At 45.4% G+C, this 26,888-nt stretch overlaps 1 protein-coding gene across 3 annotated transcripts in view; it reads right to left on the reverse strand.

Annotated features, from left to right (window-relative positions):
• The window catches only part of GPR155 (G protein-coupled receptor 155), a 49,385-nt gene extending 22,711 nt beyond the window's left edge, over positions 1 to 26,674 (reverse strand). For all 3 annotated transcript variants that reach the window (XM_069733175.1, XM_069733176.1, XM_069733174.1), the window contains exons 1-8: positions 26,547 to 26,674; positions 20,539 to 21,061; positions 19,088 to 19,487; positions 14,334 to 14,499; positions 12,990 to 13,145; positions 12,789 to 12,872; positions 11,587 to 11,707; positions 1,753 to 1,837 (exon numbers count right to left, since the gene is read on the reverse strand). In XM_069733175.1, the coding sequence (XP_069589276.1) occupies positions 1,753 to 1,837; positions 11,587 to 11,707; positions 12,789 to 12,872; positions 12,990 to 13,145; positions 14,334 to 14,499; positions 19,088 to 19,487; positions 20,539 to 20,986 (1,460 nt within the window). In that variant the 5' untranslated portion in view covers positions 20,987 to 21,061; positions 26,547 to 26,674. The remainder of the gene's footprint in view (positions 1 to 1,752; positions 1,838 to 11,586; positions 11,708 to 12,788; positions 12,873 to 12,989; positions 13,146 to 14,333; positions 14,500 to 19,087; positions 19,488 to 20,538; positions 21,062 to 26,546) is intronic.
• Between the last annotated feature and the right edge of the window lie 214 nt (positions 26,675 to 26,888).

The following is a 26,888-nucleotide window of genomic DNA, read 5'->3' on the forward strand; positions in this document are numbered from 1 at the left end:
CAAATAATAATGTTCAGTTATGCACTCAATACTTGGTCGGGAATCCTTTGGCAGAAATGACTGCTTCAATGCGGCGTGGCATGGAGGCAATCAGCCTGTGACACTGCTGAGATGTTATGGAGGCCCAGGATGCTTCAATAGCGGCCTTAAGCTCATCCAGAGTGTTGGGTCTTGCGTCTCTCAACTTTCTCTTCACAATATCCCACAGATTCTCTATGGGGTTCAGGTCAGGAGAGTTGGCAGGCCAATTGAGCACAGTAATACCATGATCAGTAAACCATTTACCAGTGGTTTTGGCACTGTGAGCAGGTGCCAGGTCGTGCTGAAAAATGAAATCTTCATCTCCATAAAGCATTTCAGCCGATGGAAGCATGAAGTGCTCCAAAATCTCCTGATAGCTGGCTGCATTGACCCTGCCCTTGATGAAACACAGTGGACCAACACCAGCAGCTGACATGGCACCCCACACCATCACTGACTGTGGGTACTTGACACTGGACTTCAGGCATTTTGGCATTTCCTTCTCCCCAGTCTTCCTCCAGACTCTGGCACCTTGATTTCCGAATGACATGCAAACTTTGCTTTCATCAGAAAAAAGTACTTGGGACCACTTAGCAACAGTCCAGTGCTGCTTCTCTGTAGCCCAGGTCAGGCGCCTCTGCCGCTGTTTATGGTTCAAAAGTGGCTTTACCTGGGGAATGCGGCACCTGTAGCCCATTTCCTGCACACGCCTGTGCACGGTGGCTCTGGATGTTTCCACACCAGACTCAGTCCACTGCTTCCTCAGGTTCCCCAAGGTCTGGAATCGGTCCTTCTCCACAATCTTCCTCAGGGTCCGGTCTCCTCTTCTCGTTGTACAGCGTTTTCTGCCACATTGTTTCCTTCCAACAGACTTACCATTGAGGTACCTTGATACAGCACTCTGGGAACAGCCTATTTGTTGAGAAATTTCTTTCTGGGTCTTACCCTCTTGCTTGAGGGTGTCAATGATGGCCTTCTTGACATCTGTCAGGTCGCTAGTCTTACCCATGATGGGGGTTTTGAGTAATGAACCAGGCAGGGAGTTTATAAAAGCCTCAGGTATCTTTTGCATGTGTTTAGAGTTAATTAGTTGATTCAGAAGATTAGGGTAATAGGTCGTTTAGAGAACCTTTTCTTGATATGCTAATTTATTGAGACAGGTTTTTTGGGTTATCAGGAGTTGTATGCCAAAATCATCAGTATTAAAACAATAAAAGACCTGACAAATTTCAGTTGGTGGATAATGAATCTATAATATATGAAAGTTTAATTGTAATCATTACATTATGGTAAATAATGAAATTTAACACTATATGCTAATTTTTTGAGAAGGACCTGTATATTGTTGGTTTATTATGATTTTTCTTTTACAGAACGAGGGTCTTCAGTGATTGGATTGGGCGTTAAATAAATAGGCAGTAACTGTGCCTCAATATTTTCTAACAGTCAGTGCCGGGGCGTAGTTACAGCCGCTACTCACTATGTACTGAGTGGCGACCGACGAGCCGGAAGCAGCGCCTCTGTGACTGACAGCCGGAGGCCACTGGGAGAAAAAGTTAGTTACTTTCCTCCCAGTAACCAGGCTTCCTGCACACCGGCCACACTGCTTTAGAATGATTTTAAGATTGACACCTAATCTGCAAAACAATAGCATTTGGGGGCACGACCGGTATTCTTTAAATAAAAAAATAAAAAACACAGACTAAAAAAAGAAGTCCAGAAAGAGCTTACCTCCACCCAGCCAAGGCGATTATAACAGTCGGAATATTCCCAACTTCTCTTTTGGTTAGCAAAAACAAGCATAGAGATATCAAACCTAGGAAGACAAAAACAGTTTACATTAGTGAGCAAAATATGTACATTTCACATAACATATGGCATTTGCATGCACACTGCAGTAGGGTTTCTGACTGTATAGTATACTGCCAGGATATTGGTGAGGCCATTGCTAAAGTCTAAACAAAGAGGGTGGAAAACATTTGGCTATTTTTCTCTACTGCAGCACTAATTTATTGTGAACACTGACCGATAATGAAACATACCATACCTCAGTGCAAATATATGAAGCTTCTGCATGGGACCGGGTAAGGAGTGTAAGAAATAAATGCACCTGAATGGAGCTGTGTTGCAATTCCAGACAGCCCTTATTCTTTAGTTGGACAAATAAAAAAAAAATGATGGGATCACTCCATTATATGCATTAAATCAGCCCCCAATGCTCAATTCTAGAGGCTAGTAATGGTTTACAGCTTTCAGATCCACGCTAAACAACATGTTAAAGGCTTTTCTCTATCGCCTTTCATTGGGGGACACAGGAACCATGGGGTGTATGCTGCTGCCACTAGGAGGCTGACACTATGCAAATAAAAAAGTTAGCTCCTCCTCTGCAGTGTACACCCCACCGACAGGAAGTAGGATATTCAGTTTAGCCTAGTGTCAGTAGGAGGTGGACACGGGTCTTTCATTAGACCCTTATCTACCTCAATGTGCGTCGTTTCTTTTCAGGTTTTCCGGAAGGGATACAGGGTGAGCAGTCACACCTGTAGTCCCACAATACGGACTATGAGTATGGCGTGTACTGCCACCCCGTATCCTCATAGATCCCTCACCAGGACCAAGATCCTAGCACACAAGCGTGCTCAGAAGTCCGGTCCTGGCTCCGTCCCCCACCCACTCGCCCACCAGAGCCTGTCGGTTGGAGGAGACGAGGTCGTCCACTAGCTCCCTGGACGTCTGATATCTTCCCCGGATTGAGGTTAGTCAGAACGGCGTGGGATATTTTAGGTGAGTATTCCACATTCCCTCCCCCCCCCCCTCCATGCTGTTCCGCCTGAGAGCCTCCACTAATCCGGGGTGGTCACTAGAGCAGTCCTAGTTCAGTGCTGTGCAGTTTTTCCCCAGGCCGCCTTGGCCTGGTTGGCGCCTTATTGGTCCCACGCGTGGCAGCCGCGCTACTTTGGTGGCCGCATTTCTGAGCCTGGCTTGGGTAACCACGCTGCCTTTTTCCTGCCGATTTCTTGTGGCCGCACTTTCTCTCCCGCAGCGGCGGCCTTGCAGGCAACCGCGCCGCCTTCTCCTGCGGCCGCGCTGCGCCTGTTTTTGCAACGTCACCGCACCGTTTTTCCCGACGACCGCGTCCCTCCCCGGCGGCCGCCGGCCCGTAATTTAGGCCCCGGCTTCTTCTGGGGCCTACTTCCGGCGCCGCGTCTCCTCACTTCCTTTCCCTCAGGCGGGCTTTTCTCCCGCCCGGTTTTCATCTGCGAGCTCCGCCCCCGGCGCCATCTTGGTGCTCCTGGCCTGGCGGTTAGCCCCGCCCTCTTTTCCCTGCGCCCCTGAAGGGTTTTTTCGGCATCAGGACCACCTTGCGCTGGCTCCTCAAAGCGCATAGCCTGGCGTCCTCATCCCTTGCGGCTCAGCATTGCAGCCGGTCCCGGACAGAAGAGTGTCCCAGAAGTCTGCTCTGTCTGCCTGCACCCCTGCGTTAAGGACCATCGACATCATGAAGTGCAGCTTTCCATCCATCACCTGTCGTGAGTAGCTCTGATGCAGACTGACACTCTCCTCTGCTTTCCTGTCCCCTAACCTTCTGGCTTCTTCAGGGGTTCCTTCGCCATGTCTAATCTTAAGGGAAGTCGCTTTTGTCCTCCCTCTTCTGCCTTAGTCTAACACTTTGCGTGTTCGCCTTATGCCCACCGCAGCGTCTGCCCTGAGTACCTCTGCACTGCAGACTGATACTCTCCCCTTCCGATTTTTTCCTCGGACCCGTTCGGTCTAATTTTAAGGGAGGTCGCTTCCGGCCTCCTACCTTTTCTCAGGCAGGCCTGCAGCAACCCACATTATGCTCACCGCCCAGGACCCCCCCTGCTGCTCCGCCTCTGTCTCTATCAGTACCGGATCTCACACGGGTGTCCCAGACCCTTGTGTCCGTGCCTGATCGGTTGCCCCTGCAGACTTCCGTAGTAGCCAGCGGGTCGCAAGAAGCTCCATCTGAGTCTTCTAATACAGGCCGCGAAAGATCCAGACAGGAACGCCGGTCTGAGTTCTCTTCTCGGTCCATTTCGCCCCACGGTCCTTCTCTGTGGTCGACTTCCCCCTGGTCTTTCCCCCCGGAGTCAGGCGAGGTTTTCTCTGATGCGCCTTCAGAGGATATTTTGGGTCCGGATTCGAACCAAATCGCTAACATGAGGGATATGGTTCAAAGCCTCTTTGGAGCGACCAATCAGACCTGTGGCATCAAAGATTCCTCTACGAAACCCGCAGATCAGCCGGTTTCGTTTAGACGGTCTAAACTACCTCCCAAGGTATTTGCTCCTCCTCCTGAATTCGAGGAGCGGCTGGCCAGAGAAAGAGCGAATTCGACCAGACGTTCTCAAGGAGACAAGCGTCTTGGAGTCTCATATCTCTTTCCTCCGGATCTCATTGCCAACCGGAATGAGAGGCGTTAGAGAACGACCTCTCCCCCTGTGGATCCGTCGGCTGCTAGACTTGCCACCAACACAGTCCTTACACTGTCCGGTGGGGCGGCTCTGAAAGATTCCATCGATAGGATCATGGAATCCTTCGTGAAGTCGACTTTCGAAACTGCCGCATCATCCCAATGCCTGGCTTTGGCTTCCACTTGGGTTTCGAAGTCTGTATCCGAGGGGCTAAACAACTCCGTTGGGGCATTCAAGCTGGAGCTCCATCAGGCCGGCTGGCGGAACTTGCCACCCAGATTACTCACGCCGGGGAATAATTTGTTCCCTGGACGTCGCGTCTTCTGCCGCACAGGCGCCCAGTGATGTTGTTACCAGCCGTCGCACTGTTTGGCTCAAGAGTCATCAAAGAAGTCCCTTACGAGCCTGCCTTTTCAAGGTTCACGTCCTTTCGGTTCCAAGCTGGACCAATTTATTAAGGACGCCACTGATGGCACCAGTCCCCTTCTCCAGACCTCGCCTACTTCTCCTTAGGCGGCTACTTCGGTCTTTTCGACCTTTTTCGTAGGTTTCGCGGCATCAGATTCCTCTTCGCATCAGCAGAGGCCACAGGCACGTTAAGAGAAGAAGGTATTCCTCGACTCACTCTTTCCTGGCGTGCCCGCTACTCCTAAAGTGGATTCTCCAGGTCCTGGACTGGAAGTTCCACCTAGGCATGACCCACGACTAGACCCCAGCCCGTTTCTCAGGCTGGGCAACCGTGTTCTGTTCCTCAGGGACTTCTGGGTCTCCTCAGTAGAGGATGCATGGGCCAGGGCACTTGTATCCTCTAGATACAAAATCTTAATTTCACGGTCCTGGGATCGTTGTCTTCGAATCCCAACCTCCAAGAGACCCCGCTCTGGTCCCGGGTTTCTTTACAGCCATTGTTTCCCTCCTTAAATCCGGGGTAATCGTTCCCGTCCCAGAACAGGAACGGTTCAACAGTTCACAAGTTCACAGGCTTCTTCGAATCTTTTTGTACTGACAGAGGATGACAAGGTTCGTCCCAGTCCGGATTTCAATTTGCCGAACAGGAAGTTTCGTCGGAGACACTTCAGGATGATATTACCTCGTTCAGTAATCGCTTCCATGGAGGCTCAGGAATTTCGGTTTCAGGCTCCCGAAAGTCTATCCATCTTTCCCGACATTCTAGCCGTTGCGGGTGGCTCGTCAACAGGAAGAAGTTCCGTCTTGTTAAGCGCCTCGTATCTCCGGGCAGGTTCTTCGACACTTGTCGGACCAGAGTTTTCCTTCCCGAAGACAAGATATCCCTCCTTTGTCAGGAAGTTCGCTTGTTCCTGGGTTTTTCGGCTCCCCTCCTTTCCGATGGGCCTTAGAGGCCCTAAGGAGGTTAGTTGCAACATCGGAAGCAATTTTACCTTCGCCCATTTCATTCAAGACTTCTTCAGCAGGCTATTCTATCACAGGGGACATGTCTGTCTTCTCCTTGCATCGTCCGATCCGGTTTTCTGGGTCAAACGGTTCCTCGACTGGTGGCCGAGGTCACTTCTCTTATCCCAGAGTAGATCCTTCACAGCATATCCTTCCTTCCAGTTCCCTGGCAGGTGGTGACGACGGACGCCGGCCCGCTCGGCGGAGGCGCGGGGCTTTGTCTCCTGTTCTTTCAGGGTTGTTGGTCGGCGCAGGAGTCCTCTTTGCCGATCAATGTCCTCGAGTTCAGGATCATCTTTCTGTCTTTCCTTCACTGGGTAAGGATTCTCAGCAGCCTGCCAATTCGAATCCAGACAATGACACACCAGTAGCATGTCTACCACCAGGGGTGGACTTGGCGTTCTCTGGCCTCGGCCGAGATTCCAGGATCCTCCTTTGGACAGAGGCAACGGTCCTGGTGAGCTCCGCAGTGCATGTCCCCGGCGTGGACATTTAGGCCGCGAGGGCCTCGCGGCAGGGGAATGGCACTTCAGGTGGTTTCCTATCGGATTGCTCTTCCATGGGGGACTCCAGAGGTGGTCCTCATGGCGTCCCGATTGAACAGGAAGGCCCCTCGGGTCGGCCCAGGGTCCCGTGATCTTCTCGCAGTGCTGTTGTCACTCTGGCCATTCCTTGGTCGCAGTTCGTGCTCCCCTATCGGTTCCCACGCCTTCCCTTGCTTTCCAAGCTGTCGAAAAAGATCAAGGCTGGATGGGTGCCGGTCATTCTGATCGTCCCGGATTGGCCCAGGAGGTCTTGATTTGCAGACATTGTCAATCTTCTCGCGGACACCCCGGGTGCCTTCCCAACGGACCCGATCTGCTGTCTCAGGGTCCGTTCTGCCACCCGAATTATCGGTCGCTCAGTTTAACGGCGTGACTGTGGACTCTACAGTTCTAAGAGCGTCCGGCCTTTCGGCCCAGATGGGTCGCTCTATAATCCAGGCTGGGAAGCCTTCGTCTTCTTCCAGGATCTACTATCGTACCTGGAAGGTTTACTTTCGTTGATGCGGGTCCAACCGCTTTTCATCTATGTCCTTTTTCCCTGCCTTCCATTTGGTTTTCCTTCAGGCAGGACTGGATTCGGGCTTTGCTCTCAGTTCCCTAAAGGGCCAGGTTCCTGCACTCTTCTTCCCTTTAAGAAGACGTTATCTTCTCAGCCACAGGTAGACCTTCCTTCAAGGAGTCCCTCCGTACAGGGCTTCCGTGGATTCATGGGGTTTAAAGGTTGTGTTGGTTGTTCTTAGGGGTTCTCTCCTTTGAGCCTTTCAGGGAGTTTTCCCTGTCAGTTCTATCTCGGAAGGTGGCTTTTCTCAGGTCTATCCCTTCGATCCGCCGCGTTTTTGAGTTGGCGGCCATTTCTTGCCGACCTCTTTTCTTGATTTTCCACCAGGACAAAGGTGGTCCCAGGCCTCCGCCTTCCTTCCTTTTTTTCGAGGTGGTTTTCATCTTTCCACCTCAACGAGGACATCGTTCTACCTTCCTTTTGTCCAGCTCCGACTCATCCTCTGGAGTGATCGTTGAACAGGCTGGGCCTCGTCAGGGCAGTGAGGATCTCCCTGGCTAACACGGCCGCTTTCCGAAAGATGGACTCTCTTTTCGCCATCCCTGATGGCGTGCGTAGAGGCCTGCTGTCTTCCAAGGCGACTATTGCTCGCTCTATCAGAACGGCAATTTTGGAAGCTTACCGGGTCAAGATCAAGAGTGCCCCCCTCCTGAGAAAGGCTCACTCTACCCGGGCAGTCGGCGCTTCCAGTGCGGTACGTCACGGGGCTTTCGCCGACGGCTGTGCAAAGCGGCAACCTGGTCTTCCATCCACATGTTTCGCCGAACTACGGCGGACTCCAGCCTGGGCAGAAGGATCCTGCAGGCGGCAGTGGTGAATCCTCGGACTTGATGGAAGTCTGTTTTTCCCACCCCAGGGACTGCTTTGGGACGTCCCATGGTTCCTGTGTCCCCCAATGAAAGGCGATAGAGAAAACAGGATTTTTGGTTGCTTACCGTAAAATCTGTTTCTCGGAGCCTTCATTGGGGGACACAGCACCCTCCCAAGTTGAACAGCTCTGTTTACCGTTTACGTTTGAGCTCTTTGAACACTCTTTGAGTGTTTGAAACTGTTAATCTATGGAGCGCCGTGGAATTTGTTGGCGCTATGTAGATAAAGTTTATTATTATTATATTTATTCTTTCTCTTTTACACGTTGCTTCTCCTACTGCTTTCTCACTAACTGAATATCCTACTTCCTGTCGGTAGGGTGTACACTGCAGAGGAGGAGCTAACTTTTTTATTTGCATAGTGTCAGCCTCCTAGTGGCAGCAGCATACACCCATGGTTCCTGTGTCCCCCAATGAAGGCTCCGAGAAACAGATTTTACGGCAAGCAACCAAAAATCCTGTTATTCTCAAGTTGTCTCTTGAGCAGCCAAGATCTATGCAGTGTCCTCAATTCTGCCAGGACTTCTAGTATTAGCAGAACTATAAAGCTCAGCATAAGTTCTGCTGTATCACATAAGTAGTTTGTTCTGGAGTGTATACTGCCATCACAATATTTACATGAATAATTAACAGGGCATTTGAAAAAGAACACACCTCTAGACACAGTCATAATTTGGAGAACTACTCTCAAAGTTGCGGGTCTGGTGATTTTGCAAAATTTACAAAAGCAGCTTGTCAGGAGCTGAAAGGTATGGCAATAGGAAAGCAGATAACTGCTGTATAGCAAGCAAAGGGCTGGAGAGAGGTGGCTAGGATGTTAGGAGTCATCTCATCTCCTGGAGTTTAACTATTGCAGACACTGGCAGGGTCTTGGGCAAGAACTAGTTGCTGAGCTCCATGAAACCAGCTGGACACTGTGAAAGACAAAAGCTCTCTCTGCAGGAGAATGACAGGTGAGAAAACACAAGTCAATTGCAAACTTGCATATTTTTAGGTAGCAAAAGAAAAAAGCAGGATGCACTCACCAATCTTCAAAGTAGCAAATTTTATTGAGTCTTCACAATTAAAACTTCATGGCCGGGGGGAGAAGAAAAGGAGCTCGTGCGAGCAGGGGAGACCCCTGCAGCGTCTCCCCTGGTCGCACGAGCTCCTTTACTTCTCCCCCGGCCATGAAGTTTTAATTGTGAAGACTCAATAAAATTTGCTACTTTGAAGATTGATTTTGCTACCTGGGACACATATGTTATTTCATGGTTTTGCACCCGATATCTTTTTTGCCATGGCTGTTGCTGACATGATATAGCTTTTAGTACCGGCTTTCCTGAAGATTATGGATTTAGTTGGGGCAGTGCCGTCCATATGCTATTTTCTCTCTTTTATTCGTTTTTGCATATTTTTAGGCTGCCTTACTTATTAAAGGGAACCTGTCACCCGCAAAATGGAAGCGGAACTAAGCCCACCGGCATCAGGGGCTTATCTACAGCATTCTGGAATGCTGTAGAGAAGCCCCCGATGTATCCTGAAAGATGAGAAAAAGAGGTTAGATTATACTCACCCAGGGGCGGTCCCGCTGCGGTCTGGTCCGATGGGCATCGCGGTCCGGTCCGGGCCTCCCATCTTCATCAGATGACGTCCTCTTCTTGTCTTCACGCTGCGGCTCCGGCACAGGCGTACTTTGTCTGCCCTGTTGAGGGCAGAGCAAAGTACTGCAGTGCGCAGGTGCTGGGCCTCTCTGACCTTTGCCTGCGCTCTGCAGTACTTTGCTCTGCCCTCAACAGGGCAAACAAAGTACGCCTGTGCCAGAGCGTGGAGACAAGAGGAGGACGTCATCGTAAGAAGATGGGAGGCCCTGGACCGGGAAGCCCATCAGATTGGACCACCCGCGTGAATATAATTTAACCTCTTTCTCATCTTCCAGGTTACATCAGGGGCTTATCTACAGCATTACAGAAAGTTCTCCATTTGTTAAAGAATTTTTTTGTTGACTTTTCTGTGTGTCTTTCGGTCTCAAGTTTATCATATATTAATAACGTCTTTAGGGTATTGATTATATCGGATAGAATCGGCATCTCTTTCATCAGCCAGTAAGCATGTTTTGACCACCAATAGAGCTCCATGTATTATCTGGATACATAGTATTCGGTCACTGTCAATAGACGTGCCTGGGGGGGGGGAAATGGCGATTTTAATTTTTCATATTTTCTCTCTATATAAAAAGGGACTCTTCCCAAACCACTTGGATAATTGGACATTCCCAAATACCGAAACACCGTGGAATAGATTTGCTTTAAGAAAATTAGGGCATTTCCTTAAATAGTGTGCTGGGGCATCTTTGTAGGAGAAATTCAAGGCATATGTAACGTTATGCATCAATTTATCCTGCATTTATCTCCACTGTTCGCTGATCATTGCTTTCTTGCCTTCATCCCATCCTGCCAGAATTTTACCCTGTATCTCAGAGTCAGTGTTTAATTCCAATGGATAAATAACTCGGGAGTCATTGAAGAAAGGGTTTGTGTTCAAGTTTTTTGGTGCAATGTGGATAAAGATTCCACCCCTGAGCTTCTTCCTATCTTTCCTTTCCGCTCTCTTAAAATCCTTTACCACCAAGCTCTGGTGACGAAGCGTTTGACAAAATTGCAGATATTGCTGATCTCTCATGCTATACTTTTCTGAGAATTCTTGCCAAGTATCCTTCCCTCATTGATAGTCAGCAGATCCCCTATTTTTAATGATTCCTTTCGGTTTCCATTGTTCAAAAAGTTTGTTTTGTTTACGCTGAAGAAAACTAGGATCTTCCCATAGAGGGACTATTTTCAATAATCGGAACAGTAATTTATATAGTTTTCTTAGAGCCGTCTACGCACCCATGGCATCTTTCAGAAAGACACTACGACATCAGATGGCAATTCCCCAAATCTCAAATGCATCTGCAGGTTATTTGGGGTCGTTGGTTCCATGAATTCAATCTCTAATGTGTCTCGTTAATGAGGCTAGATTATAAGTTCTTATCAATGGTAATGAGATTCCCCCTTTATTTTAGACAAAGCCAATTTTTTTATATGAATGCCCTTTTTCTAAAGCAGTTATGGTAGGATTCCCTCCTTGAGATCCCCCCAGTACACCTTCCATCTCAGTGCAGACCACCTGCTTAGCCTACTTTCCTCTATGAAAGGTTACAGCAGAACTCAGCCCTCCACCACTGCCTCTCCCAAATTTTTATCTAAATCCATGTGTCTCCATTTCGGAACAAAACAGATTTTCTACACTGCTCTATGGGCAAAATACATCAACCAGACAAACGATAGTCTTATAAGGTTTCTATAGTCAGACATTTCTGTGGAGATGAGTGAATGAACAAAAGGTAAAAGTCAATGTTAAGAACCTGTCAGCATGCTTATGGAAGTAGTAGTATGGCTGTACAGGCGCTTGTCCTCAATAAAAGTGAACTTTTTTTTTTCTTTTGCAGAAATACAATCCATTCTAGAAGTCATATGCAAATTAGGATGTAAATGCACTGAGGGAGCGTCAACGCACTTGAAAGATGCAACCCAAGGGCAATGACACACCCCCAGTGCACTTCCACCCTGATTTACATATATTTTTCACTAGATTTGTGTCGTGACTGGCACAGATCTCTACAAGAAAAAAGGGTCACTTATGGGGGGATTACAGTGTATGTGTCTGAAATAACCTAGGGATATAATGTTTGATTAGAGGATGAAGTATCAAAATAAAAATACCTGTCCACAGATAAGTACTGTAGAGGGCGCTGTAAAGGATCACGAACACCAAGATCTGCCCCACAACGTTCCTTTCTTTTATAATGAAGTTCCATAACATCATTCCAATGCAGACAATAAGCTGGAGAGAGAAAAATATATAAGAATGTAAGTGGCAACCAAAATGGAAGGCGGCAAGCATGTCTATGAGAAACGTTCTACAAATATGACAGTGAGATTTACCAAGAAGTTATGATTTATATACACTGATCCTTTCCCTACCACTGAAATAAAGGGAAGGACTGTAATAAGCACTCGTTAATTTCTGGTAAAATCCAGAGATCCAGAGCCGGGAGAAAAAAAAAAAAAACATTCGCACATTCTATGAAAAAAAATGTCCAGTTTATCATATATTTTAATTAAAAGGGGATGCACCAAGTTTGGAAGTTATTTCCTATCCACACGATAAAGGATAACTTCCTAATCGCTGGAGGTCCAATCACTGGGACCTCCACCAATCCTAAGAAAGGGGTTCTGAAGAGTCTGGTGTGAATGGAGCTCCAATCATTGTCTATGGCAGTGTTCCCCAACTCCGGTCCTCCAGAGCCACCAACAGGTCATGTTTTGAGGATTTCCTTAGTTTTGCACAGGTCATTGAATGCTTGCCTGTCCAGGTGATGCAATTCTCACCTGTGCAATACTAAGGAAATCCTGAAAACATGACCTGTTGGTGGCTCTGGAGGACCGGAGTTGGGGAACACTGGTCTATGGGATCCCAGGAGAAAGCTGGTCTTCAGCATTCTCATAGGAATGAATGGAGCGGAGAGGCGGATGCTCAAGCCCTTCTCTGTTCATATTGTGCTTTTCAGAGCCCTGTTCTTGGAATTGATGAGAGTCAAAGCAATCGGGAAGTTATCCCCTATCTTATGGGTCTTATGGGTAGGTGATAACTTTATAACTTGGTACAACCCCTTTAAAAATTGTTTATATAGGACATTGCAAACATCAGACGTAACTTGGCAGGTAATAAACAACCAAATTCCCCCCAAAATATTGAAGTTACCAGCTTGAATCTTCTTCCACCCCTTGCTCATACTAATCCTGGATGGGAACCACAATGGATGTACTAACGCTGCCGGTATCACCGCAATGGTGGAGGCTCTAGGCTTTAGCAGACAACCCCATAATACACCGACATGAAACGATACATGATAGGAACTTACCTGAGCAAGAAACAGGTTGGCAGTGAGCAGGTGCGGGAGCCGCTTATACTTCTTGCTCAAAAGTACAACAGCCAGAGACCAGATCTGGAAACATAAAAGATGATACACCAGATAGAATTAACATTTTATAAATCAATTACCAAATTAAAAAGTTATAATTCAGATAAGCATTTAATTAAATATTGTGTGTATAAAACTCACCAAGGAGACCAGGCTCACAATGCTGATATCAAAGCTGACGTTCTGCAGAGCCGACACGAGGGGCTTAGGGTCCATTGTAGGAATAGTCAGCAGCCAGGCCGAGACGTACATGATGGGAGCAGACACAAAGGTGCTGATCACCATTCCGGATGTGACCTGGAAGCAGAAGATCATTAACCTGTCCCTGTTCTCACATAGGTCATCACCCTGGCTAACGAAGCAGCGCCATCATCAGGACGGGGCGCTTAATTATTCCTTGCTCTTCATTCCAGGATAATAATGTTCTAATAGACATTAGAATTAGTGATGAGTGAACGTGATCGGATAAGGTGTTATCTGAGCATGCTCGGGTGCTAACCGAGTGTCTTCGGTGTGCTCAAAAAATTTATTTGAGTCCCCGTGGATGCATGTCTTATGGCTGTTCAACAGCTGCAACACATGAGGGGATTGCCTGTTAAGCATTATGGGTTGGGTGTACTGGCCATATATACCTACGACATCTGCACTGTATAGGCACTGCATACAACCCTGACATCGGCCAAAGGAATATTGTTTTGTCTTCCATCAGGTGAATTAATTCCTATTTAATGTGGATACCATTAATTATTAGGAGGCAAAAAGGTGGGCACTTCTTGTGGTATCATCTGAAGCACAATATGAGATATTACCTAGCACTACTGTTTTCATGAGCGCCACCTGCGTTAGGCCGATTCACATGAGCGTTTCTGTGCGCAGCGTATGATCCACGTACGTCATGCATACATATCCTTAACATGGTGTACACAGGACATTTTTTTTTTTTTTTGGGGGGGGGTGGGGGGGTAACCATAACTTATGAAGTAAAGTATTTTAGGGTCAGGGGTACAGTCTAACACAGCAGGTACAATAACTGGGTAAATAGGTTAGTAGTGAGATGGCTGTTTGTGCAAGTGGGCAAGAGTGCTGGAAACGTGAAGATGACTGGGAGAAGTCTTATAGCGGTCCTATAGTCCTATAGCGGTCTGGGCAAGATGTACGGACTAACTGTGAATTACAGGGGGTTAATTATACTGCAATCACTTATGGTCTGAGAGAGCCTTTCCAGGTCACCGGTCAATGGTGGAAATATTGTACAGGAGAATGTAGCCAACATGATAACATTATCCAGCCACTATGCAGGATACCGTGCTATTATGTATGTGCAGCATACGGCCCATGTATGGGTCCTCACTCGTCTGAAGTATTTTGTCAGATAGGAGCTGAACGTTTGCACCAAGGACATTGCGTCTTTAGTTAAATCTCCAATTGACATCAGGTGTAAGGATATCACAAGTCTGTCTCATGGAAAGTAGTCCTAACACGTACAATCTCAACCTCCATGTTGAACTGGTGTGCAAATATAGCAACTCCTGGGGCCACTGGGAAGACTCCATACAGAAATGCATAGTTTGACAAGCTGGTGTGGTTGACCGCAGAGTTGCTCCGATCCAGCAGCTCCACCATTTCTCTGCAGATAAGTGGTAAGACCAGCCTGGAAAAAATAAAATAGAAGGTGAATACAGAAGATGGTGCAAGATTTCATTTGAAATCAATTTTGTACCTCTACACATGGGGGGCTGCAGCCTCATACGTCAAATATTCACAAGACCACAGATCGGCATTTCATAAAACAGTCACAGAATTTTCAAGATGTGCTCAGGACAAGCTTTTATTTATTTATTTTTTTTTTAATCTTAATGGCGCCATTCTTAAAAGATTCCCCAACCTCAGTAACTGAGCCCTTAGCAGTTTTATTGCAAAGAAGAGCAGTGTGAGGAGCCTCTTCAGGAGCTTCCATGTCAAACTCGGTCATACTTTATGAGGGATGAGGGGTGGGGGACGCTTTCACAAGTGTTGAAATCCTCAGCAGCGCCACCAAAGGAAAAAATGAAGCATTACACAGCTCCTAAAGAAATCAATGTACAGTAGTCTATGTAACGCATGGATGTGCAGAGTCCTGCATTGTCAAACATTCCTTTTGCTCTGACACTAATAGATGAGGGTCCTAAAAACACTGATTAATCTCCAACAATGTGATGTGCAGCAAGTCAGGAGCAAAAGTGAAGACAGCAGCTGACATGTGTCAGGAGACCTGCGAGGAGCCCAGCAGCCAGTGACGAGGAGGCACGCTGTTCTGAGAGGGAAGTGTTGTTTGTTTGTTTTTATTCCCCTTTTATTTCCCCACCTACAATCCACATACCATAACTTGTAACCCCTTTACGACCTCTAGGTACACTCGCATTGTCACCGGCACATGACAGCCTGATTTGATCAGCTGTCATGTGCCCCTAACCGCCGCGGGTGAAATAGCAATCCATCTGAGGCTGTTAACATGACAAATGCCGCTGTCAATCTCCAATAGCGGCATTTATCATGATTGCAACGGAAGCGAGTAACAAACACAGCCCATCGCAAGGCGCTGATAAGCTGCAACTGGGGGTCTGCAGAAGACCCCTGTCCTTTTCATTGCTGACCTGCAATGAACGCCGGCCCGTGATGATTTCTGCTACACAGAGAAGAAGCTTCAGCCTTGCTATGTGTTGCACAAGAGACCAGAGATTATATATATATATATATACTAGCTGAAGAGCCCGGCGTTGCCTGGGCATAGTAAATATCTGTGGTTAGTTGTAGCACCTCACTTCTCTTATTTTCCCATCACGCCTCTCATTTTCCCCCTCACATCTCTCATTTTCTCCCTCACTCCTCTCATTCCCCCTAACACTTGTCATTTCAACCTCACATCTGTCATTTTCTGATCACTCCACTATTTTTCCTCACTCCTCTCATTTTGCACTCACACCTTTTCATTTTAACCTCACACCTCTCATTTTCACCTCATTACCTCAGTATATACATGTTTGTCATCTCCCTTATATATAGTATACATCTGTATGTCATCTCCTGTATATAGTATATACCTGAATGTCATCTCCTTCTATATATAGTATATACCTGTATGTCATCTCCTCCTGTATATAGTATATACCTGTGTGTCATCTCCCCTGTATATAGTATATATCGGTGTGTCATCTCCTCCTGTATATAGTATATACCTGCATGTCATCTTCTATATATAGCATATACCTGTATGTCATCTCCTCCTGTATATAGTATATACCTGTGTGTCATCTCCCCTGTATATAGTATATATCTGTGTGTCATCTCCTCCTGTATATAGTATATACCTGCATGTCATCTTCTATATATAGCATATACCTGTATGTCATCTCCTCCTGTATATAGTATATACCTGTATGTCATCTCCTCCTGTATATATATGTACCTGTATGTCATCTCTCCTGTATTGTTTTAGGGCGAATTTCGTTTGTCAAGTTGTGTGTGTTGAGTTGCGTGTGGCGACATGCATGTAGCGACTTTTGTGAGATGAGTTTTGTGTGGCAACATGCGTGTAGCAACTTTTTGTGTGTCGAGTTGCATGTGACAGGTTAGTGTAGCAAGTTGTGTGCAGCAAGTTTTGCGCATGGCGAGTTTTGCGCGTGGCGAGTTTTATGTGTGGTGCCTTTTGAGTATGTGCAAGTTTTGTGTGAGGCCACTTTTGCATGTGTTGCAACTTTTGTGCATGTGGCAATTTTTCCGCGTGTGCAAGTTTTGCATGTGGCGAGTTTTCCATTAGGTGAGTTTTGCACTTGTGGCGAGTTTTGCAAGAGCCTAGTTTTTGCATGTGGCGATTTCTGCGCATGGCGAGTTTTGAGTGGCGACTTTTGTGTTTCAACTTTTATGTGGCGAGGTTGGTGTATTTGTGGTGAAATGTGTGCTGAGGGTAATATGTGTTCAAGCACGTGGTAGTGTGTGGCGCATTTTGTGTGTGTTCATATCCCCGTGTGTGGTGAGTATCCCATGTCGGGGCCCCACCTTAGCAACTGTACGGTATATACTCTTTGGCGCCATCGCTCTCACTCTTTAAGTCCCCCTTGTTCACATCTGGCAGCTGTCAATTTGCCTCCTACACTTGTCCTTTCATTTTTTCCCATTATGTAGATTGGGGCAAAATTGTTTGGTGAATTGGAAAGCGCGGGGTTAAAATTTCACCTCACAACATAGCCTATGACGCTCTCAGGGTCCAGACGTGTGACTGTGCAAAATTTTGTGGCTGTAGCTTCGACGCCTCCAACACTTTTCCTTTCACTTTTTTCCCCATTATGTAGATAGGGGCAAAATTGTTTGGTGAATTGGAACGCGCGGGGTTAAAATTTCGCCTTACAACATAGCCTATGACGCTCCCGGGGTCCAGACGTGTGACTGTGCAAAATTTTGTGGCTGTAGCTGCGACGGTGCAGATGCCAATCCCGGACATACACACACATTCAGCTTTATATATTAGATATATATATTTCTCTAAGGGTCACTTCCATCTTTCTGTCTGTCACAAATATTCATTGGTCGCGGCCTCTGTCATGGAAATCCAAGTCGCTGATTGGTCGTGGCTGTTTTGCCGCGACCAATCAGTGACTGGCAAAGTCCAGCAGCAAAATGGCCGCTCCTTCCGCCCCGCAGTCAGTGCCCCCCTCCATACTCCCCTCCAGTCAGCGCTCACGCAGGGTTAATGGCAGCGTTAACCGACCGCGCTATGCCGCGCTGTAACGCACTCGGTTAACGCAGCTATTAACCCTGTGTGACCAACGTTTTACTATTGACTGGCCTTCTGAGATCACACAAGCCCGTACACTAACAGAAACTGCTTGTGTGCTCTCGTCTCCGATCGATCAACTTTCTGATTTGATTTGATCAAGACTGGCAAAAATGTGTGAAACCTTTTGAGCTTCTCCTAAGACATTCCAGACAGGTTTCCACATCAGTGCGATCAGGAAACTTCAAAATAAAAAAAAAAAATAAAAACGCCGACAAGTTTTTGTATTGCATTGTGGCTCAATGGTTAGCACTGTCGCTTTGCAGTTTTGGGGTCCTGGGTTCAAATCCCCCCTAAGGACAACATCTGCAAGGAGTGTGTTTGTTCTTCCCGTGTTTGCGGGATATGGAACTTACATTGTGAGCCCCAATGGGGACAGTGAGGAGGTCTGTAAAACGTCATATGAACATAGCACAATAATAAATAAAATAATATTTTCAGTGGTTGTGCCGTTAATTCCTTTTTCTCCAATTATAAATGTGGATATTTGGGAGTTTCAGCAAATAGAAGGCTGGGGTAGGAAAAAATATACAAGGTGCTGCCAGGCACCTCTGCCAGGGGGCACAATGATTAAATCCAGAGGTCATGGTCTGGGGGTTGCAGGTGTTGGGGCACAGGCTTCTATATATATGGTTGGCTAATTCTGCCAAAACTGGCTTCACATTAAATGTTTATGGTCAAGTTTAGTAATGTGACTGGAGGCTCATCATCATCCCCAAAAATGCCATGTATAACCCCGAGTTCACCATATGTGAATCCTGGAGCTATATGGGTGTCGTTTTTAAGCTGAAATCTACTTGAATGAATAAAAATAATAATAATAAAAAAAAAGGTTAATCCTGCTCCATTCACTTCTGCATTGAAAGGGGAGTGCGTCAAGGTGATGTCACATCTACCAATACCTTTGGGAACGCTTAGGCATGTATCTGTCCCATTCATCAGCTCTCTATGGAAAAAGGGAGTGGAGCAGGACTAATCCTTTAACTTTATTTCCGTAAAAGCAGCTGTCTCCAACCTGTACCTCTGCAGTTGTTGCAGAACTACAACTCCCAGCATGCCTGGACCACCACTGTGTAGTTGAGCCGTAATCTAGAGAAAACTGCCCTGAAGCATTTGTGGAAGGATCATACAGGTAGAATGAGTCTAATGGAATGTTTACCCGGGGCAGACATATCGGTCCAGTATAGGCCAGCTCTGCAGCATGGATTCCTGCTGCCAAGTATGCATTTACCCTTATATTCCATTTATTTTCGCAGGAGTGTAAATAAGAAGGAATGTGCCGAGTCTTCCCATCAGCAGAAAGTATAGGTACAGGAACTTTCACATACATTTGCTTATCACTATGCAGCAAGATAAAACGTTTTTACACCCCGCTAATAAATCGACGTACAATCACCGCACTCACAATAAACCCATAAATCATACTTACAGCTTTGCGGTGATAAGTAGCAGCAAGGCAACAAAAGACGATTTCTTCATCTTACTGGTCTGTCCGACCATTGTAAGACCCAGATAAAACAAAGCCGAGCCAGAAAAAGAACTGGCCAGGCCATCGAGAAAATTCTCCAAGTACATCGGAATCTTCTGACCCAGTGCAAAGTTAAAGGCGATGCCTATGAAGACCATAAATACTATCGGGTTTTGGAAGACGCGGAGGAGAGCCAGTCCCAAAATCTTCATTTTGCCTTGTGAAGCGTTTGGATTTTCTTTCCATTTCTGGATCTCACAGAAAACGAACCCCAAAGGGTTTAGCATCATGAGCGACACGGGTGCCACCAAGTATATGTACTGGAGGTATTTGGGGTACGTGGATTGGTACAAGGCGTCAACTAGAAAATGGCAACAAGAAACAAGAGTCAGAATATCCACCATTAGGAAGGAGGAAACCAAGAATCGTTAATATAGGATACATGTATGCACCGATAGCAAACATCAGGGCCGCGGGGGGCCGCCGTGCATATTAAATTATAGGTGGATCCTGCAAATCAGATGGATTTATGCATGTCACCTAAGGTGCATGGGCAGCTAAAAGTGAACAGCCACCATGTCTTTCTGTGATAGTCCTAAAGGTGGAACCTGCATCTCTTTCCAGAACAAGTGGAGAAAAAAAAAAAAAGTCTCAGTTGCTCATATGTGCAAGCAATAGCACCTTGAAGGGAATCTTTCACCATGTCTTTGCTACCTAAAATGAAAGCAGCGTGATGTGGGGACAGAGACCCAGATTCCAGTGATGTGTCGCTTACTGGGCTGCTTACTGTAGTTTTCATAAAATCACTTAGCAGGAGATTATCACTAGGTACTAGTAAACCTGCTTCCATGTAGCCCTCCATATTCACGAGCTTTGTATAACCCTATCCACACCACTAATTGGCAGCATTCTGCCTAGGCACAGCATACACAGAGAGCAGCCAATCAGTGGTGTGGACTGGGTTATACAGAGCTCAGCATTCAGAGAACTGCTTGATCTGCAGAGAAAACAGTGATTCTATTTAAACTGCAGCAAGCAACCCAATAAGTGACACATAGCTGGTCTCTGCCTCTACATGTACTGTTCTCAAAGAAGTAAAAAGTTGCTGACAGGTTCTTTTTAAAGGTTTCCTACAAAAATTATCACCTCCTTTCTGACGAGGTCTGACCAATGGGACCTTCATTGATCCTGAGAACGCGGCTCTAAAAGTCCCTTCAAAATAGAGCACTGCACTCCGCTACCTGCCCCATAGAGAATGAATGGAGCAGTGGCGAGTATGCCAGTGAGGCTTTTCAGAGCCTTGACCTCGAGAATTGTGGGGGTCCCATAATGCATGACCACGATAATATCACTAAAGTGAGGCAGTTGTTATTCACATGAGGCGGACCTGTGAACCCTTCCGCAGATCTTACCTATGGGATAGCCAAGTGCAAAGTCGTTGCTTTGAGTTGCAAATATAGGGAAGAGTCCGGCTTTTCTAAACCGACTTTCAGGGTTGGCCACCAACAAGGTCAGCACGCAGACAACCATGAACACGGAGGCTTTGGCGATGAGTATACTGTACAGGAAGGACCAGTTGACGTCAGAGAAGTCCAGGACCACCATGTTTTTGAACAAAAGTGCAGGAAGTGCGAAACGGGAAACGTAGTTGCCGAGTCCCTTTGCCTGTGTGGCGGTTATAACGTTGGCTCTACCCGCGATGTAGCCGCACATGATGATGCCGAAGCATTCTAACAGAGCGGGGAACAGTCTGTTGATAGACATGGAGGGAGTGCCATCGGTGGTGTTCGCCAGATCACCTAGTGCCCCCGTCATATTGACCGCAGCAGAACGCTTCCACAGCTGCTCAGAGCTGTCCATATTTTTATTTTCTGGGTAGTTTGACTATGCCAATCTTAGCTCCACGCCAGGTTCTCTATAGAGATTCATGGTGACCTAATAGAGAACAAGAAGGGAAAAATTTAAATAATAATAATACTAATAATTAAAAAAAAGGTACATTACTTTCACTTTCAGTCCTCCATATGCAGTACCGCTTCTTTTTCCTAATTAGTTCACAGAAAGTTATTAATGTGTACTGTATTACAGGTTCAGTGGACGTGCAGCCCGGTCATGTCACCATCTCTACAAGCCTGACCCTTCCCTCCATTCCCTAGAAAGAGTCCTAATCGCTGCTTAAAGGGAATAGATCTTCAGGTTATTCTGCACTGATTACGAGAGAATAGCACCGAGGCATGGGATCGCTCATCCATTGGTCAAAACAGAGGTTTAATTTAAAAAAAATAATATATATATATATATATATGTGTATATATATATATATATGTGTATATATATATATATGTGTATATATATATATATATATATATATATATATATATATATATATATATGTATATGTATATGTATATGTATATATATATATATATATATATATATATATATATATATATATATATACACAAAAATTGTGACGCACAGCTAATTGGAGAGGTAAAGAAAACAAACAAAAAAAAAAAAAACATACACCAGTCTCAAGCTGAAACATGGGGGAAATGTTTATGTGACCCCGTTCTCAGTGGTGGCCGGCGGTAGGAGAGCTTCCCTGTTTAATAACTAGGAGTGTTTATTCACCTTCTCTTAAATGGCACAATACTAATAAATATACCTTTTATTTATTTATTTATCCTATGTGGGGCACTTTAGTTATTAAAATGAACCTGACAGCAGGATTTACCCCTCAATGGTATTCTGAGCACTTTTTATCAGCCCCCTAATACTGTCTTTAATGATCCCAATGTTGTATCTAAGCTCTACCCATTTGTTTTAAAACACCCTGACTGCTGGTATCGGATTAGTCCGGGACTGCTGTCAATCATTGATACAGAGACCTGGGATCACACCCACAGCAGTGCGTCGTCGCTCTTCTCCTTCCTGCACACACTGGAACGTCAGTCACACCACTGTGGGCATGATCCCACCACACCGTGCCATAGACTGACCGTGGTCTCGGACTAGTCTGCTCCTAGCAGTCAGGGGGGATTTAACATTTTTACACACACACACACACACACACACACACACACACACATCATTAAGGCCATGTGCACACGGACAGTATTTTTCGCGTTTTTTTCGTGTTTTTTCGTTATAAAAACGTGAAAAAACGCTTACATATGCCTCCTATTATTTACAATGTATTCCGCATTTCTTGTGCAAATGTTGCCTTTTTTCCGCGAAAAAAAATCGCATCACGGAAAAAAAAGCAACATGTTCATTAAATTTGCGGAATTGCGGTGACTCCGCACACCTAGGAATGCATTGATCTGCTTACTTTCCGCATGGGGCTGTGCACACCATGCGGGAAGTAAGCAGATTATGGGCGGTTGGTACCCAGGGTGGAGGAGAGGAGACTCTCCTCCACGGACTGGGCACCATATAATTGGTTAAAAAAAAGAATTAAAATAAAAAACAGTGATATACTCACCTTCGATGTCTTCCCGCCTCTCAGTGGTGCATGCTGCCGCTTCTGTTCCTATAGATGCTCTGTGTGAAGGACCTGCGATGACGTCGCGGTCCTGTGATTGGTCGCGTGACCGCGACATCATGGAAGGTCCTGCACACACACACCATTTATAGGAACGGACGCCACTGAGGAGATCGGCTGTCTGCGGGTGAGTATAACCATTTTTTTTTTTTTATTATTTTTAAACATTCTATCCTTTACTATTGATGCTGGATAGGCAGCATCTATAGTAAAAAGTTGGTCACACTTGTCAAACACTATGTGTGACAAGTGTGACCAACCTGTCAGTCAGTTTTCCAAGCGATGCTACAGATCGCTTGGAAAACTTTAGCATTCTGCAAGCTAATTTCGCTTGCAAAATGCTAAGAAAACCAGGGGAAAAAAACGCAAAAAAAAAAAATGCGGATTTCTTGCAGAAAATTTCCGGTTTTCTTCAGGAAATTCCTGCAAGAAATCCTGACGTGTGCACATACCCTAAAAGCGGTGTTAGGAAGCTGATAAAGTGCTCCTAATACCTCATAGGATTATATCCTGACTTCAGGTTTCTTAAAGGGATATACTAATTGAATTTTTTTTTAAAGGACATACACTGTGTGCGGAATTATTAGGCAAGTTGTATTTTGATCACACTTTTTATACATGTTGTCCTGCTCCAAGCTATTCAGGCTTGAGAGCCAACTACCAATTAAGTAAATCAGGTGATGTGCATCTCTGTAATGAGGAGGGGTGTTGTCTAATGACAGCAACACCCTATATAAGGTGTGCTTAATTATTAGGCAACTTCCTTTCCATTGGCAAAAAACGACCACCTTTGAACAAGAAACATAAGATAAAATGTCAAGAAATATCTTAAGACTGACTTTTCAAAGGTTTTATGGACTGATTAAATGAGAGTGACTCTGGATGGACCGGAGGCTGGATCAGTAAAGGGCAGAGAGCTCCACTCCGACTCAGATGGCAGCAAGGTGGAGGTGAGGTACTGGTATGGGCTGGTATCATCAAAGATGAACTTGTGGGACCTTTTCAGGTTGAGGATGGAGTGAAGCTCAACTCCCAGACCTACTGCCAGTTTCTGGAAGACAACTTCTTCAAGCAGTGGTACAGGAAGAAGTCGGTATCGTTCAAGAAAAACATGATTCATGCAGGACAATGCTCCATCACATGCCTCCAACTACTCCACAGCGTGGCTGGCCAGTAACGGTCTCAAAGAAGAAAAAATAATGACATGGCCCCCATGTTCACCTGATCTGAACCCCATAGAGAACCTGAGGTCCCTCATAAAATGTGAGATCTACAGGGAGGGAAAACAGTCCACCTCTCGGAACAGTGTCTGGAGGCTGTGGTGGCTGCTGCACGCAATGTTGATCGTAAACAGATCAAGCAACTGACAGAATCTATGGATGGAGGCTGCTGAGTGTCATCATAAAGGTGGATATATTGGTTACTAGTTTTGGGGGTTTGTTTTTGCATGTCAGAAATATTTATTTCTAAATTTTGTGCAGTTATATTGGTTTACCTGGTGAAAAACAAGTGAGATGGGAATATATTTGGTTTTTATTAAGTTGCCTAATAATTCTGCACAGTAGTAGTTACCTTCACAAACAGATATCCTCCTAAGATAGCCAAATCTAAAAGAACCCAGCTTCCAAAAATATTAAGCTTTGATATTTGAGTATTTGGGTTGATTGAAAACATAGTTGATGATCAATAATAAAAATAATCCTCTAAAATACAACTTGCCTAATAATTCTGCACACAGTGTAGACTGATTGAAAATAATTAAAAAAATAAATAAATAAATGATACTCTCAGTGACTCCCTACAGCGCCTCCCTACAGCGCCTCATCACTTTCCCAGTCCGCTCTGGTGTTTGGACACACTAGAAGTGACTGCTCACCCAATCTCTGGCCACAGTGGTTTCTTGCCTGAGTGGGATCCTTGCTGAGTGGGCATTTCTGAGTGAGCAGACACGCAATACTGCACAATGTGATCCTTACCGATGCCGATCTCTGGACAGTATAAATTTGCATTTATTTAGCACTTTATAACATTCGATTCCTCATAAACTCCAAATTAGGAAAGTAACAAATAACTGGACAAACTGTGTCCAGCATGCGGCACATTGCATGACGGCTGCCTACAGCGATGGGGAACAACTTCTATGTCTGCCCAGAGCTCGGATTTTAATGGGACCACGAAAGAGCGCTCAGCTGATCTTCGCCACTCCCATAAGAATTAATGGAGCGTCAGTGCGCATGATCAACCTCCACTCCATTCAGTAGGGGGTCTTCAGAGACCCTGTTCTCAGCATCGCTCTGGGCCCCAGCAGTCGGATTCTCTGTGATTAGGAAGTTATCCGATATCCTGTGTATAGGGAATAACTAGAACTTGAGAATACCCCTCTAAATGATTGTGCCAATCGCTTGCTCCTCTTTGGGCACCCATTCACCCAGGCTGAAAATAGGTCATAATGCCCATCAGAAGCGTGCACATATTAATTCTTGTAAAGCCCCAGCCATGGACTGCGCAGCATAAGGCCACGTTCACTCTTTCAGTATTTGGTCAGACAACAAAGATGCAACAGTGTTGGCGATATATACCGTAAATAAAAATTATTATAATGTGGCATTTCCCATTTTTATTGAAGGGGTTAGCCATGATTTCTGTTTGTAAACATCAGTATTTGTAAGTCAAAACCAGGAGTGGGTGATAAATACAGAAGTGGGGCATATACATTTCTGCCGATTGTTCCCCTCCCAATTTTGGATTACAAATATGTATGTGAAATAAGGACAGTGTGAATGTGGCCTAAGAGAATGTGATCAGTAAAAATGTAATCCTTAGAGAATGAGCTACAAATAAATGATACATTTTCTAATATATATATATATATATATATATATATATATATATATATAAAATCTATAAAAAAAAAGTATATCTCTAAAAAATATATATATCTATAAAAAAAAGTATATCTCTAAAAAATATATATCTATAAAAAAAAGTATATCTATAAAAAATATATATATCTATAAAAAAAAATATCTATAAAAAAAAGTATTAGTTGATAGTGAAAGCTCTATGTATCAAAGTCTAAAACTTCTTAAAAGTAGTTATGCAGAAACTTAAGTTTCTATGGGGGCTGAGCAGTTTTATTGGTATCATTTTGGGTGCATACAACATTGTGATTGCTTTTTTTTTTTGTTTTTTTTTTTTTGTATGGCAGCAAAAAAGCAGTTTTGGCGTTTACCATGTAGACTGTATCCAGGCTTTTGTTGTTTTTTTCATTAGGGGATCAAGCACTTCTACAAACAGAAATCATGGCTAACCCCTTCAATAAAAATGGGAAATGCCACATTATAATAATAATTTTTATTTACGGTATATATCGCCAACACCGTTGCATCTTTGTTGTCATACAAAAAATAAAAAAACACCACACAAAAAGTGAAATATTGTATGCAGCCAAAATGGTGCCAGAAAACTACAGCTCACAGTGCAAAATAAGAAAATATGTACATACTCCAGCAGCTTCACCAGAGAATTAAAATAACAAGATTTCAGAAAGACAGAAACCATTTTTTTTATATGACAGCTCTAAGTAGTAGGAAAACAGAAAAAAAAACTTACAACTCTTGAAAGGGAAGAAAATGTAAAAAAAAATGGCACCGTCCTGAAGGGGTTAAAGCGCAGTAACCATGGAGAGGACACAGCAGAGTTGCAGCAGAGCACACACTCCTGTGCGCCGCCTCAGTCACCTGTGCACTACAGCAGCACAACCCTGCATAGACACCAGCACCATCAGGCTCCCACCTATGGCGCAGTCTCCCTCCTCAGGGGGCCACACACAGACACACTGCACCGCACCTCCAGCTCCGCCGCCCCTCTCACCTGGCTGCAGGCGGCGCTCACCACGGAGGCTCCGCCACCTTCTGCATGACTCTCACGCTCCGCTGAAAGCAGAGGCCGCGGCAGATACGGGAGGTTAGAACCTTCTGTGACGTCACCACCACGTGATCGGTCACATGATGGGGCGGAGACTAACTGCGCTGTGTCTCTTCTCTGAGGGCTTTTCGTCGTGATGTCCAGAAAAACGTCCAGAAAGAAGCAGAATGTCCGAGCGGCCGCGTGTGTGTACTGGGCAGACACAGGGACACCGGTCTGCGGTGTGTACACGGGTGTATGCAGTGCGGTTATCTGACTGTACCACGTGTCCTCTGTTATATACAGTGC

Source organism: Ranitomeya imitator, chromosome 7, assembly GCF_032444005.1.
Source record: "Ranitomeya imitator isolate aRanImi1 chromosome 7, aRanImi1.pri, whole genome shotgun sequence".
Taxonomy (NCBI): domain Eukaryota; kingdom Metazoa; phylum Chordata; class Amphibia; order Anura; family Dendrobatidae; genus Ranitomeya; species Ranitomeya imitator.